This window comes from Aulonocara sp. 'chitande type north' Nkhata Bay, linkage group LG3 (assembly GCF_057382095.1).
Source record: "Aulonocara sp. 'chitande type north' Nkhata Bay isolate Kocher_YH1m ecotype deep benthic linkage group LG3, A_spYH_male_GT1.1, whole genome shotgun sequence".
In the NCBI taxonomy this organism is placed as follows: domain Eukaryota; kingdom Metazoa; phylum Chordata; class Actinopteri; order Cichliformes; family Cichlidae; genus Aulonocara; species Aulonocara sp. 'chitande type north' Nkhata Bay.
Window position 1 is genome coordinate 43,597,067 of NC_141346.1, and position 18,535 is coordinate 43,615,601.

At 42.3% G+C, this 18,535-nt stretch overlaps 1 protein-coding gene across 2 annotated transcripts in view; it reads right to left on the reverse strand.

The window, feature by feature from the left end:
- Nucleotides 1-18,535, reverse strand: part of rgs12a (regulator of G protein signaling 12a) — a 45,190-nt gene that overhangs the window by 9,230 nt on the left and 17,425 nt on the right. For both annotated transcript variants that reach the window (XM_086282424.1, XM_086282433.1), the window contains exons 4-13: nucleotides 12,405-12,426; nucleotides 9,747-9,916; nucleotides 8,798-8,890; nucleotides 6,976-7,119; nucleotides 6,172-6,354; nucleotides 5,933-6,080; nucleotides 5,110-5,207; nucleotides 4,696-4,887; nucleotides 604-677; nucleotides 362-488 (exon numbers count right to left, since the gene is read on the reverse strand). In XM_086282424.1, coding sequence (XP_086138550.1) covers nucleotides 362-488; nucleotides 604-677; nucleotides 4,696-4,887; nucleotides 5,110-5,207; nucleotides 5,933-6,080; nucleotides 6,172-6,354; nucleotides 6,976-7,119; nucleotides 8,798-8,890; nucleotides 9,747-9,916; nucleotides 12,405-12,426 — 1,251 coding nt within the window. The remainder of the gene's footprint in view (nucleotides 1-361; nucleotides 489-603; nucleotides 678-4,695; nucleotides 4,888-5,109; nucleotides 5,208-5,932; nucleotides 6,081-6,171; nucleotides 6,355-6,975; nucleotides 7,120-8,797; nucleotides 8,891-9,746; nucleotides 9,917-12,404; nucleotides 12,427-18,535) is intronic.

Consider the following 18,535-nt stretch of genomic DNA (forward strand, 5'->3'; position numbering starts at 1 on the left):
CTGCTGCGCGTGTTCCTTTGCTTAGTTTATAAACCACCTTTCAGCTCTGGTCTACTGTATAATACAGTTATAATGCCTGGAAACCCACAGGACTAAAATAAATCTGACAGGGGTTTAGGGGGAGGAGTAGAGAGTCGGCATGTTTGAGGAGTGTCGTCATTCTTAATTATAGCCCCGGTGTTTCGTCTTAGCAGGCTGGGCTGAGTCAGAGTGCTAACCACTGTGTAGAGATGGAAAAGGATGCGGTCGTTTTACCCCCCTAACCATGATACTCCACCCTGTGGCACAGTCACACACTACACAGGCTGCTGTCTGGACACACGGGAGCTTCAAAAGGATTAAGGCACTGGAGACAACTTACTATTTTGGCCACAAGATCAGCGAGGTGGAGACCATATTTGGCCACCACGGGCCGCAGGACCTCAGTGACTGGCTTGGTCGGCTTGGCTTTCAGCCCCACGGAGCGGTTAATGGGCACCAGATCCAACCTACCAGTGAGCCGAGAGCATCAAAGTAAATGTGACAGCAATGAAAGCAGAAACGCAAAATGAGAAACTGAAGGCGATTAACAGACTCAAGGGAACACTGATCGGTTGTTCATACCTAAACAATGTGCGCTTCTCCAGTCTCAGGTCTCTGGAGCTTAGTGTCATACAGTCTTGGTCCAACACTAAAGGCTAAAAGGGAAAAAAAGCATAAAACTGCACATTAGCAGTACATAAAGAGCCAGGATCAAACACAGTATTGAGCGCTATAAACAGCAATGAAAAAAATTATCTGTAATTCTCTTTTTGATTCCCTTCACAACTTATATTTGCTAACAAGGACTCCTCAGGTGTGCTGTACCCAGATATTTAAGTGTCTGGATATTGGAAGTATTTGTTTTTTTGTAAATATGAAAAATATCTGCCATCTTAGCTCGAGTACAAGGCTTCTGTTTCACACTGAGCACTGATCATCACACTTCACCTCACCTCATTCTCGCCGTTATTAGAATCAGTGACTTTTCATGCACCTCTAATGAGCTGCTGTTAAAATTAACTGCCTAGTGAAAAATCTTCTGCTTCTTTCTCTTTCCGTCATCTTTTTACAAGGTCACACGGCCAAGATCGCGGCACATCCATCATCTTTTTTTAAACAATATTTTTGTTGTTTTTGCAGCAGCATACAAAGATTTGTTTTCACAGTAATATGCAGCAGTAGTAAAAACACTCCCCCCCTCACCTTCCACCCCTGCTCTCTCCCAAACCTACATCAAATAAAAACACATAAAATGTGCATACATTTGTGCAGTATGTGGTATTTATACATCCATCATCATTAAACTGTGTACACTAATTTTGTCAAGATGACATAAAAATTATAAAGTCACAAGACACACCCCGGCCTGCTGAAGTTCCTTTTTCAAGGTAATTATTAGACATGGCACATACCACTTTTTTATGTCCGATACCGATACCGATATCATAAATTTGGATATCGGCCGATACCGATATGAATCCGATATAGTGTTTTTTAATCAATAAAACTGGTTTTTTTTTTATATCTTGCTGCATTTTGTATAAGTTAATACTCAAGTTTAAATAAACAACAACACTAAAGCTATTCTGTTATACCTGTATGCAAAAAATACACTGCACCCAAAATATTTCATAGTTCAGCAACACTGATCAATCTAATAAACTTAAACCTGCACCATCCTCCCTAATCTGGTATTTTAAAGAGTAAGCAACCTAACCAATAGGGTTAGTCATCGGGGTGAGAAACTGATGACCCCCCCCCCACCTCATGATGCTTAATCGATGTAATCAACTTTAATTTGATGCAGTGTGAAAAAAAAAAATGGACAGATATCAATTATTTTTCAAGAAATATTAAATAGATTCAACATCTTTCTTCAACATAATTGCAGACTGCACAGATGGTATCTTCCCAAAGGAAAAAGTACTATAGCTTACTAGGGTATATATATATTAGACTTAATAGTCACTATATACACTAATGGACTTCTATACATTTGATGTCACGGGGTGGAAAGGGACAAGTCATCTAAGTTTTTCTACTATGCATGTTTTGCTGCGTTTTACCTTTTTAATATTTTAATATTGTACACTGGTTTATTTTTATGAGTTTTACTGCATGTTTTAATGGTATTTATTTGATGACTTGTCCTGGAAAGACTCCGCCCCTACCTGATAATAAACTGATCACACCTGCGAGAGATCCCAGAGAGGCCAATAAGAGGGCCTGGCAGACCAAAGGAAGGAGTTCGACCGAGAGGCTTGAGAGACGGCCAGGAGTAAGTGGTGCCAGGCGGCAGCGCCTGCAAGCCGAAGGGGCTGGTGGAGCTGGGCGTTAGGGAGGACGGACAGCACTAGCGACTAGGGACGCGGAGCGAACAGGCGGACGGCAGTAGTAACGAGAGCCCAGCTTGTGCACTGCGGGAGAGCAGAGGCGGCGAGACAGCTGGTGCCGATTTGCAGTTTTAAAGAAGCGGCGGGCGGAGTTGAGAGCTCTGCCCACCCGGGGTAAGTCTTCGACTTAGCCCCTTTTATTGAATGAAAATTGCCGAAAAGAATAGTGACTGCCGCTCCCTCCCTTTCTTCAGCGTACCAGGACGCGGAATGCGGGGAGGAAGGCGAGGACTCCGCTGGGTTTCCCTTTTACATCACTTCGCTGGACTTTTTTAGTTCTTTGTGACTTTTATATCGTGGCGGATGCCACTGGACTTTTAATGTTGTGTTTTATTGCTTTTTATTGTGTTACCCCTTGGCCAAGGTTGTTTTAATTCATTTTGCATTTTTAACTATTTAAATATAATAAATTATATTTTAATTATACAGTTTTTTAATCGTGTGCTTTCCCTTGGCGGCTCCACTGCTCTGTCCGTTTGGAGGAAGGTTTCCTTCCTTTAAAAAAACGACACTGTGGAAATAAAATCACCTTGGCTCCGTTACATTTACATCAGATTAAAACTTTGGGTGTAAGATTCAGATAATTATTTATTAAAAGCTCGACATTTTAAATGAGAATAAAGAAAAGTATGTCTTTGTGCCCCCTTTTCCCTGTTCATGCCCTATCGGCCCCCCTGGCTAAACTTTGCTAGATCCGCCCCTGCACAGTTACCAGCCGTCAGGTACATAGAAAAAGATCCTGGTGTAGAAAGTAATATTAATTAAATTCTAACAACAGATTAAACGTGCTGCTGTTGTTCAGCCGCTGGTTTCCTCTTTCTGGCGCGAAGTGGGCCAAAAACAAAGAAGAGAGACGGACTCACGACAGAAAAGCCGATCAGCTGATCATTAATCAGTTTCATGATTGAAGTAGCAGCAGGAGAGGGAAGGAGAGAGAAGAGGCAGTCGCTCCATATATCGGTTGTTAAGCTTAACGCGGGAATGCTTTACAAACATTCACTTGCTTTACTTCTCTCTGGGTTAACTTCCTCGGAGATGAAATGCCGGATTGCTAGCGAGGCTACAAATACACACAGCTGCTCTATCACGTGACGCACACTGCTCCGACATGTTATGAGCCGAGTTACACCATGTCGCAAGTTTTGTGAGGTGCTTTTTTGATATTTAATGGATCGGATTACATTTTTTATTTCTCTCTGATATCCGATCCAGTAATTTAGGTCAGTATCGGACCGATACCAATACGCAATATCGGATCGGTCCATCTCTAGTAATTATGTGCATTTTTGTTTTGTTTTGCTTTTGTAATTGTGAAAAATGTCAGCTTGACACTCTCCTCATTCAAAGTAATGATTATCATGTTCACTGTTTCAAACTTCATCAGCTTTTACTGAATAATTATGGGTGCCCCAGCTTATATTAGAGAGAGCCTGACAGATATATCAATAGGGCTAATACTTCTTTGGGGGGTTCCTGGAAGCACACCTGCTTCATTATATTATTAAGCATGACACAAGCAATCCTTTATCTTAAAATTAGATTTTTGAAAACTGGGTTTTGGCATAGATGAGCTTCTCAGAAGGCCGATCATTTTCTGATCAATCGGTATCAGTATTTCTAAAGGCCAATAAAAGACAATTTTAAGAGGTTACACACTTTGTCCACAGAGGACACATTGGAGCATCCAATTTTAGAACGCCACAAACGCAACGATCAGCTGATCCCAGCAAAACAAGGAGTGTAAATGAGTAATCTGTGAATCGTTGTAACAAGATTACGTTTAAACTGCGTTGTCATATTATGTCAGTAAGGAATCACAAATATTTGCACATAACAAATTTTAGGGAAATACATCTGTTTCATGTATCTGAAATTAAAAAGAAATATTTGCCAACATATTGGCTTTTCAAGTAACCGAATATTGGTATTGGTATCATTCTTAAAAATCCTATATCAGTCAGAGTAAGCAGTAAACAGAATGTGACCCCTATGTGAGATAGTGTGTTTCTTCTACCCTTTCTTTGATGACTCTCAGATAGTTTTTTTGTAACCAAAGCTTTGTCTTTTTCCTTCTGATAAGTTCTACAGAACTCAAAAGTCTCTATTTGGGAGAGCCTCACCTCTAATGAAACAAAGCAACTCCTAAAGGCTACATTTTATTTTCTTAGTGTAAGCACAGCTGAATAACTCCGCTCAAATTCTTTCTGTAGCAGTGCTTAGCTTACTGGGACAGCAGCAGCAGATGTACGGTATGCAGCATTTGACAGCAGTTTGTTCTCACCTTGTCTCCTCCCACGAGGAAAAGGTCAACGGCGGCAACGTTGACACTAATGTTCTGGCAGAGTTCTTGGAGGACTTCCCTGATGGAGGCACCTGGCCGAAGGCTGACAGAAGAGCAGGAGCCGTTGGGTAGCAGCACGCTGCACTGTTTGGGAGCACGTTCCCACGCTCCAACCGAGTGGCGATTATCAGACTATGGTCAAAGAATTAAAAATAAACGCATATATAAATAAATACTTTTTAATATTATAAATATATATATATATATGTGTGTGTTTTTTCTTCCATGTGACCCATAAACAAAAAAACTCCATGGTCTGAGAAGTATATAAAAAACTGCTGCGGCCCTATTATAATAGCTTCACCAGACACTGAGCTCTGTGTTGCCATGGTGACCTGTCCATAGGAGTCTTACCTCAATCTTGCCAGCGGAGCAGGAAATGGGCATCTCCAGACTGGTACCGGATGACAAGGAGCCCTGGGACTCCCTCCTCCCATTACTGCCCCAGTAATCTGCACAGCGCAGTGCAGAGTACGACAGATTAGTGCACGTCAGAGAGACATGAGCGCACTGCTCATTTTACATGACACTTACAATATGCAACACCGACGTGTAATATGACTAATAACAGTGTTTCAGTATCGAAGTTGGTCACTGGAAGATTTTGGCAAACAGAAAGGCGCGTTTTATCAAAGAGAATAAATAAAGGATATGAGTGGGAGTTGGAGTTTCATTTCAGGACAAATGCATTTAGAGAGAGTGTAAAATGTATATTTAGTCACATTAAGTAAGAACAGAATCGAGTTTTTTTGCACACAACTGGCATGAGAAAGAAACTACAAGTAATCATTACGGATGTAAGCCTAAAAGTCAGAAAATGGAATTGTAGATTAAAGTTTATGGCCAGTCTTAAATAAAATCAACCCAAAACATAATAACAACTTAAAAACAAAACAATAAAAAAAACACTAAGACTATCATTTAAACCCTTCCTTGGGCCTCCTCAGTGTGTCAGGACGCAACAAGTATGTTTTTGCCAGGGTACCAGTGGTATGTCTGTGTGTTTCTCAGTGTGTGAGAGACTTCCAGCTGTGTTTCTTCACTTCTACCCTGCATGTATCTCACTCCAGCCCTGGAGCTGGCACTGATTTGGTGTCTTATTCAAGGACAATTGAGCACTGCAGACGTTTGTGTCGGGGACGTTTGAAACATTCACCGTTGTCAGTTCACTCCTTACCGAGGTTAATGTCTCCGATGTCCTTCTTCTTTGGACCCTTCCCAAAGCTCCTGTTGCGCGACCAAGAGAAGAAGCCACGTTTCTTGTCGGCGCTCTCGTCTCTGCCGTCTTCATTCAGTGACCTCCCTGAGCGCTGCTTTCTGACGTCCTGTGGATTGGGAGGCAAATAGACCCGTTATCAGTCAGTCTGGACAACAACCGCACAACTCCGTGAGAAGTGTCTTTAATAAATGCTATACCTTTTTGGGGGTCGACAGGGTGGAGCGGTCAGAGCTGGCACTGTGCTTTGAGGGGGCGGGGCTGCAGGGGATTTGGTAGGGGTCCGGCAACGGCTGACCGTCCATCTCAGCACGCATGCACTCCTGGTAGAGGGAGGACTTGAGGAAACGCGAATAGCTGTCAAATTTCATCAAGTTGAAGATCTGCGGACGTGGTGAGAGGGGCCGATGAGTAAGACATCGCAAGTGAGGATTTGACCAAAAAAATACATAAATAAATAAAAAGAGAAGAGAAGATGTGCAATAGACAAAAAGCTGCTAGTGTTAACATATGGTTACAGCTCATGTTTTGACAGCAGCCTTAACGGTTAAAATTTAATCATACTCATGTGCACACTGAAAATATACAGATCTCTGACTGTGTGTCTATGGGGCTGTGTGTACAGTATGTGCTAGGTTCTCTGTGGGTGTATGCCAGTTTGTGTTTATCTCTCTGGTAAAGCCTCAGAGCCCTTTTGTAAACAAATGCAGATGGCCACCAAAAAAAAAGCCAATATGCTTGTGCTAAGTGACTAAAGGCTAGATGAGAACAGAACCCCCTACTGCACGCAGAATCCCTCCTCCATTAATACTGTCTAGAAAAAGCTTGATCCTCAGCTTGATACCGAACAACTGAAGAATTCAAATGAGGTTCTCACAAAGGGCCTGTCACTAAAAGTCAAACTGTTTGTTGAATGTTTTGATTACTGCGGGAGCACCGCATTATTTATCCGCTGCCTCATTTGGAACACTAATAAATAAACTCAACAGCTGTCTCGTTGCTACCTGTAGCTGCTGGGTCTTGAACATGTCAGGCCTTGGGGAGGTTAGCACGTCATCGGCCAGCTGGGCTTGGCTGTCGATGTTGACCGGCATGGTGGCCTTGCTGGACAGGAAGCTGTTATAGATCTCCCCTGCTCTCTGGGACAGCTGCAGGAAAGAGAATTGTTGAGAATTTGTGATGAGTGTGTGTGTTATGCTATGCCACAGTGACGCAAACACCATCATGCTTGTTTTATGGTTTGTTTAGCGATCCCCCCCCCCCCCCCCAAAAAAAGGGTATGCATCTAATGGAAACATGCTTGCATGCAGTCCTTAAACAACCCAGAACCATGCAGCTCTACATAGCTTGAAGGTGATTGGTTGAAAAAGTGGACGGAAACAGGAACAGGGGAGTTAATGGGAAAAAGCACAAAAAAAAATCCAAAATAAGACCAAAATAAAGCATGAGAAGCACAGATGGTGGCCGCAGCACTTTTTTTTGACTGTTTTTAACACTTAGTTTCACTTCAGCTCTTCGCATGTTATAAGTTTGCCCTTTTCTATGGCTGGCTGAAGGACCAAAAATTTTACTTAGCCCACATACTGGCTGTTTGTGACACTGCCCCCTAGTGCAGTAATCAGCTACAACATGTAAGCGATATCTGTTACAGTTAGACGTATGCACAACTCTTTTTAGAACCTTTCTTGTAACCTGGGTAAGTGGCTTATGTCTTTGGCAGCATTCATTTATACTTTTGCGCGCTCTTAATGACCTTGTGCTTATGTCCAAGTGTTGTATATGCAGCGCCAGCCACAATAAAAACAAATCAAAATCCCGGGACACTGTTCTTTCCGGGGTCCTCACTTTTTCTTGTGCTTTTTTCCCCCCTGTGAGCCTTCATAATGAGGGTATGACTTCTTCCTTATACTAAAGTCATTGTTGATAATATCTCAGTAATAAAAGTGCAATAGTTGCGGGTTGCGTAGATGCGTTGATGTAGTTACATTTCCAGGTACGTGCACATCAGGTCATGGCGTAAGTTACTTTGTAGGGTCTCAGGGGGGTTACCTAACTATGATGTAGATTCAACTGTAAAGCCGTCTGTAGGCAGTGCATACGACCACACCATGTTAGAGCCTTCCCCCTCTTTTTGGTTTCCCTTTCAAAATAAAAGTACATTTTAAGAGTCTACATCAGCTAAGTGAGCAGATTCGGTTTAGTCTGAACCTTTTAGAGAGAAGTAGGTAGATTAGCTAGAGTAGCTGAATCTTGAGTCACTGATGTAGATCAAAGCGATCGTGGCTCAAGAGTTGGGAGTTCGCCTTGTAATCGGAAGGTTGTCGGTTCGAGCCCCAGCTTGGACAGTCTCGGTTGTTGTGTCCTTGGGCAAGACACTTCACCCGTTGCCTACTGGTGGTGATCAGAGGGCCCGGTGGCGCCAGCGTCCGGTAGCCCCAGGGTGGCTGTGGCTACAATGTAGCTTGCCATCACCAGCGTGTGAATGGGTGGATGACTGGATGTGTAAAGCGCTTTGAGGTCCTTAGGGACTAGTAAAAGCGCTATACAAATACAGGCCATTTACCATTCAAAATAAAAGCTCCACATACGTTATAGGAAATTAGCAGTGTGCTTTAAAGTATGCTAGACTGTCAAGCTAAAAGAGAATAAATAAATAATACTTATTTTAATTGTGTGACAAATGATTTACAGAAAAAAAGAAAACTCAGGTCTTAAACACTTCATATTTTTTAGTATGACCCTTGGTTAAAGGGGATAATCCAACAATTCACAGTGGGCCCCCAAACAAAACTGTCACAGGATCTGCAGCTGCACACTGTAGCTTACCTGCTTTTTATCTGTTGCAGGGACATGACTGAAGTATTCACAGGCCTGCCAGAACAAGATATTCTCCTCGCTGAACTCTTTCTTGAGAAATTCCTGTGGAAACACACAGTAAAAGAGGGGTTTTTTTTTTCCTCTGTCTATGTAATCTCAACTGGTGATCACATTCTCATCTTTCCAGTTCTGCTGCTGTTGAGACCAGTCGAGCGGGCAGATATTACTGGGTGTAATGTAACAAGATTGGTGTAAGTGTAGGCGCAGGATGGTGTAGGCGAGCGCAGCTCTGATCAGTACTGAGGGAAGGTGAGGAGGGAGGTGGTTCTGGGATGGAAGAACTTAATGTTGAGCTTTCTGAAGGTGTTGTGGGCTAAATTCAAAAGCACATCTTTTATGTGGGAGGAAATGGTACATGACAATAAACTCACTCACTCACTCACTCACTCACTCACTCACCAGGGTTTAGTGTTGGTAAATGGCTCTTCACTTTAACCAGACGGAAAAGAATTCATTCATATATCACACTACAGCTTTTTTTTTTTTTACACTATATCAACTCTTTAATACTAATATTAATAGTACATCTGGATGTAAATATTTCCCTCTGAAGACAGTGGAGCTCAGAATTGAGCTAAAATGGATGCATATTAGTCATCAGTTGAACAAGTACAGAACTAAAATAAACTGGCAGAGAGATAATTTGGAAGTGTTTGCTAACACGTCTGTCCGTGTTGCAGTTGGAGCTAGTTTCTATTAATCTCAGAAATATTAAATAATGCCTCAAGTATTCAAAATATTCTTTCCTTTTTTGCTCATTAGTCTCCAAAAGTAACATCTGGAATTACAGGACTTTGATCTACATCAGTGACTCAAATCTAAAGCACAGAGAAGCTTTCAGCAAACCCCTTAATAACACTCTTGATAACCTCCGAAAGGATTCTTTCTCCAAGCTTACCGAGAAGTAGCGCACACCCACGGGATCCTGGAGGAGACGCTCAAAGCAGGAGGACCAGCTGGCCACACGCTGCTCTGGAGCCCCTCGGTTGCTGCCTGCTCCTGGAAGGCTGCCATTACTGTTCAGGCTGCTCTGGCTGCAGCAGCTCTGCAGCTGGATCCCACTATAGTCTGCGAGACAGGAGAGTGCAGTGCAAAGGTTAGAGAGCGCTGATGCTAAAGGGTGGGTACCAGATCTAGATTCTCCACGGTGGCCTCTCACCCTTTCTAAATATAACAGTGGTGTTTTGTATGTTTTACTTCCTTTGAGCAGTTTTAACTTCACTGAATGTTTTTGAGAACAAAAGCTACAGTTGGACTGCAATTAAATCCATGGCAAATGGAAATGAGATCCTCGTTAATCAGAAATTTCCAAAGGTAGGTACATCAATCACATCTGGCGCTCGTGCTAATGCTATTCATGCAGTCCACTCAAAATTCTCACAACCTGTTCAATAATTTCCTTTCCTTTAGTTGAAGCAAATCTAAAATAAAGGAAAGAACACACAATTTGTCAGAAAATTAATGATCCTGTTAGAGAGGGGAAAATTTACCCTAAAGCTTTTTAGACTAGAAAGGCAAGAAGTGCACAAAGACACAGCAGAGGTTGCTCACATTGCACGAGGGAGCAGCAGAAAGAGAGTGCAGAGGATAAAAAGGAGGAAAGAAAGGCGACACAGCTGATTACAGGGAAGGCCACAGGGAAGTGTGGGTGACAATACAGGAGCTGGTACAAAGCTAAAGTGGTGGCCTCAGCCTACACAGTACCTGCTATCATGGCGGCAGATGGCCACTTTAGAGCTGTGAGCAGATCGAGTGAGGAGCGCACAGTAAAAACAAAAAGAACAAAAAGGGTCTCAGCCAAATTGGTTACACATACACGGTTGTCATTCTGTGGAAAGTCAATTCGCTGGCGCAGGCAACTGAAATTAAGCGGTTGTTTTTACATTTCAGAAAGGAATGGTAGCAGGGGCAAGTAAGGTGTAGTACTGCATATCTTTATCTTGCCAATCCACCTGCATGAGTGGGCTAGATCTGCAAACAAAATAAAAGAACTCTAAATAGCAGATGACATCACTGACTGTGAGTAAGGCTGCGTTCTATTTACCTCGGGTAGTGACATCACTCCCAAGTTGAGCACATTCCAGTAGCTGGAATGTGTCGGAAAACCGAGGATTTATTTTGCTCCTTGGCGAGGTGGAACACTTCTAGCAAAACCATGCAGTACTTTTTTTTTTGTTGCACTTAAAAACTGTGCTTTCACAGGTCAGTCTGCATGTAGCTTATTTGTCGAGTCACAAATACACAACAGTGGTAGCACTGACTGCAAACGTACAAATAGTACAGCAGCACAAACTGCTTTACCAATGTTTAAAAGCACAGCCGCCATCTTGGATTGTTAAGTCGGGCTCAATGGTGCCGCTCTGATGGGTCGTTCCAAAATAAGCTGGAAGTTCTCAGTTGGAATCTGAATGTGGAACACCGCCTGAATTTGTTAAGTCAGGGCAGCACCACCCACGGCTAGCTAACAATCTAAGATAGTAGCAGTGAATGTAAACAGTAGTAAACCCGTAAAACCTTTAATCCTTTCTGCCACTGTTGTGTATTTGTGACTCACTAAATTTGCCATATACAGACCACTGAAAAGTCTCTATCCAAGGACGTGCTGTTTTTAAGCACACAAAAAGTACTGTGCTGTATTGTTAGCAATACCAGGCTCTGTGGTGCTAAGAACCAAAACAAATGTTTTTTTTTCCTTTTTCTTTTTTTTTAACATTACATTACAACTGGAACAAGCTAACTGGGGAGTGGTGTCACTCATGGGTTCCTAGGTGTCTGGAATGGAGGTATGACTTTCTGAGTTGGAAGTCCCACTTGAGGCTGTTGCTCCCATTAAAAATTCTGACTGGGAACTCGGAAATTCCCATTTCAAATGGAAAGAAACATAAGGTGGCCTCTGTATGACCTTCCAAGCCTACACCACATCCTAGTTAAAGTAGATGTCCAATTAAAATTAGACTAGTTTTCCATAAATTATGAGTAAACATATTTCTTTTAACAGTACGGTCAAATTAGTCCTGGTTTGAGGTTTTCTGACAAGCTATTTGTTTGGACTTGGCTTATTGTATTAGGACTGAGGGCCTATGTTTACTACACTGTTGGCTGCTCAGCTAATGAGACAGCTTTAGAAAGCAAACAGCCGTGCATGTCTGATCCACATCAACTGTGAAAGAAGCGGAGCTGCACTCCTCAACACAGCCTCGGTCAGCCTGTTAGCAAGCGCTGTTAAAACTGCTATGAAAGGGAAGACCAGACAGCATCCAAGCTTAGCCATGAAAGCAACCCAACCACGCTGGGTAAACAACATTTGTTAACGAGGCATGCTGCCTACAGCGAATACATCATGCTTGCTAAAAGACTTTTTATTAGGTCACTTTATTGAGCAGCTACAAAGTTCTGTGTTGAGGGCGGAATATAAAATGAGAAATAAAAAAGCAACAAAAATGAACCAAACGATGAATGCTGAAAAGACTTCAGTTTTAAGATTGTAAATATTCATAAGCACACAGATTGAATTCCTCTCCACACTCTCATAAAAAAAAAAAAGAGTTGCACTTACCACCATCTGATGAAGCAGCAGACTGGAAGAGAACAAAGAGAGACATGAGTGAGGAGTTGCCCTCGTGACCTCCTGCGCAGACACAAGAGGCTGAATGCTGTGCTGGTAGCACTGTCCATTCAGGCATCCCTGTGAGCTGTGTGTCCTCCTGGTTTGTAAGTAAAACTGAGTGTGCTGCTTGGAAAGGGTTGGACCTTGGGGGGGCTTACACAATTACTTTATGTGGGTGGCTCTCGACCCGTACCATGGACAGCTGTTCACACCTCCACACTGGTACCCCACCCACAGCTCTGAACTAACGTGCGCATTCCTGCTAACTGAAGTCACAGGATCAGGAGTCATCAAGGCAGACTAGTTAACGATGAGCTTTTCACTTGTTAATTCGGAGAGTTGCAGTTTTATGCATGTGTAGATGTCCCTAAGAAAGGCAAATGACATGAGCTCCCCTACTGGGCACGGACGTCTTTTTAGAAGTTTATGTAGAGCTGCAGGAATTAACCCATACACTGAAAGCAGACTGAGAGAAATTATCATTAGGAATCCCCAGCTGATTACTGGTTTGACTGACTATCTTCACATTTTCAGCTGAGACAAAGCAAGATGAATTGATTGGGATAAATAATATGTGGATTAATTCACAATGGAAATCATTTGTACTCAGAGCCCTAATTGGAGTGTAATTACAGCCAGAGAATAAGGCTCAATAAAAACACCACCCATGTCTGAGCTTAACATGGATAAGTGAATATTAACTTGGCAATACTTCAATTTAAAATCACTGCCTCAGCGTTAGGCTTGTGTAAACCCCACTAATAAAGAAAGATTTAACGTGCAAACTGGAGAGCCACAGCATAAATATATATTTACATGCAGGGGAGGATATGAGAGGCAGAATCTTAGGGCTTTGTCCAAGAAAACTCCAAAAAAAGAAGGAAAAAAAGTGTGCGTTGGAGGATTCATCTGAAAAGGAGGCACTATTTCCAGAGGAGTGTTTTCTGAGCTGCCACTTCAAAGTGTGAATACTCAGAGCTGATAAATACGACTAAACAAGGCTCTCATTGCCACGCTCCAGCTTTGGTTTCAGCAGCAAATAGACTTTGTGCTTTGGTACACTCACGTAATTCTGTATTGTGGAGCTGTAATATCATAAGAGGAATGACATAAACAACGAAAACAATGAACATCGACTGTTTTTGTCCCCCCGCTCTGATTTTACTCATTATATAAACTCTTATTTTTCAATTAGGAGCTTTAAATCAGTCAGCTTCAGCACAACCTCAGATGGCAGCCTATTCACTTTATGCACAAAGACTAGGGGGATCGGTCATGCTCACCGACGTGACGGCTTGTTTCCATTTTGGGAATGACCACATGTAAAAGCTCTATCAGACATAGACCGCTAAACCACTAATTGTCCATCACAGCCTTCTTTACAACTCTGCTGCTGCTGAGTCCAACCCCTATATCGTCAACACCCAAAAAAGCCACCCCTTCTGTGGTGGCTCGCATGTGTACAGTAATCATGGGTGGGTAGGATGAGGACCAACGTGAAGCCAAAACAGAAGAAAGAGAGAAAAGAGAGAACACCCACTCCATCTGTCTGTTCCTATGGGTCTAAAAACAGCTAAACCTCAAACCTTAAATATATAGTGCACCACAGCTGGAGTCCAGTTTAAGAAAAAAAGGTGGGAAAACCCCCCCAAAAAAACTGTGACGTGAATTTTGGTTTGGACCAAACAAAAGGTTAAATACTGAAAAGAGCATTTTAGCTATTCTCGGTGCTTCAATACTCACATCTATATGGATGACAAATTAGATAACTATCCATGTTGTGCAAGAGCAGAAATTACACAAAAAGTGGGAGAGCAGCGATAAATCACTCGCTTGTGACATTTGTTGCAATCTCCTGGTTCCAACCACAATCATGACAGATTTATCCTAGTGACAGAAAAGTCTTAAATGTCTTAAAGCACCCAAATAAACTCAAATGTTGCAAAACCCTAATTATTTGATCTTATCCGACTAACAGCCACATGATAAATTATTATCCAATTTAATTAAAATTCATGTCATATTTTGAAATGGAACAGAGAGTTATCAAAATAAAGACGTTTCCAAGGCCCAAGGCAGTGGGTTCAAATGTCTTGTTTTGTCTATGCGATCGTCCCAAAAATACACAGACTGCATCACTGTGCCATAACCACCTTCAACCACCAAACGTTCATCAGCAAAGTTGAACATTTAGCCACATTTTGATCGTCTGAAAACCGGATGTGACGAGCGAGGAGGAGAGTAACTCACTGAGAAGTCGAAGGACTCTCTGTTCTTTACGCAGTTCTTACATCGGTGATTTGGGGGTTAGCTGTGGCTCACGAGGTCGAAAGGTCCCAGACAGCGAACTTTAAACCGAGATAGCAATTATTTTTGCATGCATGCCTCTATGTTAAGTCTTGATTATACGCTGTTGCCGGCACGAACAGACACCACAACCTGATTAGTCATACTTATTATAAGTCTTTGAGGTCGAAGCATTGTAATGTAAAGTCCACGTGGTCAAACGGACATCCACAGGAACCTCAGGCTCACAGTGTGATGACGAAGTTTGTGTCACTCGGACCCAAACAGACCAAATCGGACTTGTGGTCACTTAAAGTATAACAAAGACATAAATGGGTCCCTGTCAATTTACTTTCCTACCCCTTTTAATCACACAGCAGTTCCACCCTACAGCATACTCTGCTTTACGCTCAGTTTTATTGTAAATAGGAGTGCACTTTACTTGATACAGCTTAGTGTTAATGTGCTATGAGTGGCAACTAATTATTGACAACATAAACTGTTCAGGAAAGTGCTTACTGATGTTACACATATGCAAGCAATTGTGTCATTTTTCCACACATGTATTTCCAATTTTTATACAACTGCACTTCTTATTGCAAGCTGAAGAGTCACCCCCCTGCTGGCCATTAGAACTTATGAAGGTTTGCACTGGTCTCATTTTACAGACTCGGAAGCTCATGTCATCAATTTTCATGTCATCTAGAGCCTGACTGATATAGAATTTTTAAGACACATACCGATATTTGGTGGTTTAAAACTGCTATATACTGGCTGATATTTGTTTTTCTTTCAGACACTTGAAACATCAAAGGATTTTCCCAAAATTTGGATGTTTAGCTGATTACTTATATACACTCTCTGCTCAACTCACCTCAGATCATGGGTTTTTGCAGCATTCTTTTAACAGGGAAGGTGCAGAGTGTTCTCTGGTGGGCAGACTATGCAACTATGTATAACACGATTGAAAGATATTTTTTCTCAATCTCTTCAGTGGAGTTGTAATCTCATCCATGGGTTCACCAAATATGTGGCTGTTCAGCTTGTTCCTCTTTTTAAATATAATGATTTCTGCAGAAGTGGTTCCATACATGAATAAACTAACTTATTATCTAAAAGCTTTTTGTCAAATACAAAGACACATGTACAAATGTGTACTTCTAAAAGTTGGCAAGATAAGAAGCCAAAATGATATCTGCTGCTGGAGTTAGACCACACACAAGCACACATGTCAGTGTGTTGTGTTTTTCCAACTCATTATTGCTTCCTTGCCCACAAGTCTCTAACAATGAGGCCAAAGTGATGACCCTGGCACCTCTAGTCAGTAACACCTCCTTCCTCTGTTGACACCTCTGGTGACAAGCAAGAGCACTGTGGGTGGCGCAGTAGCACTGCAGGCCCTCTTTGATCCCTTTTATAGAGTCAAAAGTGAAAATACCCCATTTCCCAAATGGAATTCCCCTAAAAAGCTGCAAGTCTGTCAACCAAATGGCCAATATCACAACTGAAGTCATGGCGAGCTTGCTGGCTCTAAACAAAGCACGATCTGGCTCTCCAGCTGGAAACCACTCTTTCAGCTTTACTCGGGTACAGCCATACAGTCTGGCATCTCAAGACACCACATGCTGAAGGAACGTAGAGGATCACACCGACAGATCTTTGTTTGTGATCTACCACAACTGAAACTTTTATCAGTGTGAAATGGTTGAAGGACCAACTCCATTAACACCTAGTTAATCACACTCGCTATCACCTCTCACAGAGTGTGTTTCACATGTTTAAAAAGTGACTTCTTTTATCTTTTGAGCTTGTTTAGGCACGTCTCTGCCCTCAAAAAGTTAGGTCGAGACGTTGCCTTTCCAGAAATCCCTCACACTTCTGTACAAAAAGCCTGGTCTAAACTTTAACACAAATAATGGCCGATTCCAGCACTCCACAAAACAAAACAGCCGACAAGTCCCTGCCGCTTCAAACAGCTGTTCTGACTGAGAGAGTGAGAAGAGCGACAAAGAGGGAGATTAATGACAAAAACAGCTGAGTGAACACAAGTAGTCTCCTCATTTCACACAGGAGAGGAAGAGGAGAGGAAGAGGAGATTCAGCCGGCAAGCCACTGTTTACTTACAGTGTTGAAGTTCCAAGTCCTCTTGAAGGAAAGTCTCTTTTTGAGACTCATTGTTCCCTAGTCTGCAACACCAGCGGCACGCAGACAAAATATGTGTGTGTGTGTGTGTGAACGCATACCTGAACATTCCCCACCCAAAACTTTGCAAAGCATGTTTGTACAAGTTGGGAAGAGGGAATAAGGGAGGGAGGATGAGGAAGAAATCTGACAAGGTACTGGAGGGAGGGAGAGAGAGAGAAAGCGAGAGAAAGAAGGTGTGTGTGTGGGGGGGGGGGGGGGGGGGGGGGTGCAAAAAGAGGAAAGAAAGATTTCCTTACTCTGCAGCTGTTGCTACGGCAACCCGCTTGACAATACATACAGCCTCTGCCACAGTGGCATGAAGGAATCAGATGAATTAACCCCCTTTTATTCCCCTTGCAAAAACGCGCGCTCGCTATGTGAAAACCACACCGGCCTTCCCCCCTCTTTTGTTTCCAGCTGGGGCACTACTCCCTCTCGCTCCCTCTCGCTCCCTCTCTCAATTCACTCAAGAAAAAAAAAAAGAGAGAGAGAGAGACAAGAATGACCCAGTCAGCTAAAATTGAGACCATATGAATTTTGTTTAATCAAAATAAAAGTTTGTAGTCCACAAGTCAAATCCTGAGCTTCATTATCCGCTGTCACAGAGCGCTATTCTTAAACTCCAAATGGCAGCCGTGTCAACTGGCGTTTTTCTGCTGGCTATTAAAGCTCATGTACCAGAAAAAGATTTTTTTTTCCCCTTTCAAATCTGGCATCACTCCTCTCTGCTCTGCTGCAACACTGTGCCTCCACATAACTGGCAAATCTCTACAATCAACATGTCGACTGTTTTTAGACCCGCTATTATTCTTAAAGCAGGGGTTGCTCATTCTGAGGTTTTCCTGTGGCAAATGACCAAGCATTCGTCGGACTTAATAGACACTGTATCTCATCCACTCATTTCAGCAAAATTAATAGCTTGGTTTGCATGGTAGATTTCTCCTATTTATTAAATCTCCGCATGCTCGATCGCTTTGGAAGTTAAACATCTCATTTGAATGGCTGTGCTGATTATTTGGGGGTGGGGTTAGGGGTGGTAGTGGCATTCTTGTGGCTATCTGGAGTGGGTGTGCGCTCATGTATGTAAATACATTTAAAAACAAATAGAAATGAGGGAAAGAAATTGCCAAGTATTGTTTCAAATACACTAGAATGCACATCTTTGGACAGTTTCTCCTTGCAGGCTCTCACATATATACACATATATCACTTCCTGTAGTATCAAAACCTGAGTTGTGCGTTTTAACCTGCACACACCCGGCATGGTTTTTTTTTAAAAGTTTCAGAAGTAGTCAAACTCAGGTTTGACATGCTGTCAGACAGGGAGCTTAAGGCCGTCTTAGTAGATGTTCAGACTAAAGCAAACCTACTCAATGTGACAGTCTGCTACGAGAAAAAACAACAACAACATAGCAGTACCTGTTGCCCATAGCTGCTTTATGCTGTGCAAAAAGCTCCTTCTTCTGCATTTTAAATCTTCTTCAGGCATCTTGAGGCAGGAAATAAAAAGCAGCACATGTTGATGAATCTGCTTTGAGATCATGCACATCTTCAGCTGCGTTTATTAACTCAAATGCAAATGAAACTACCCCATTTACCCCATTCAGTGC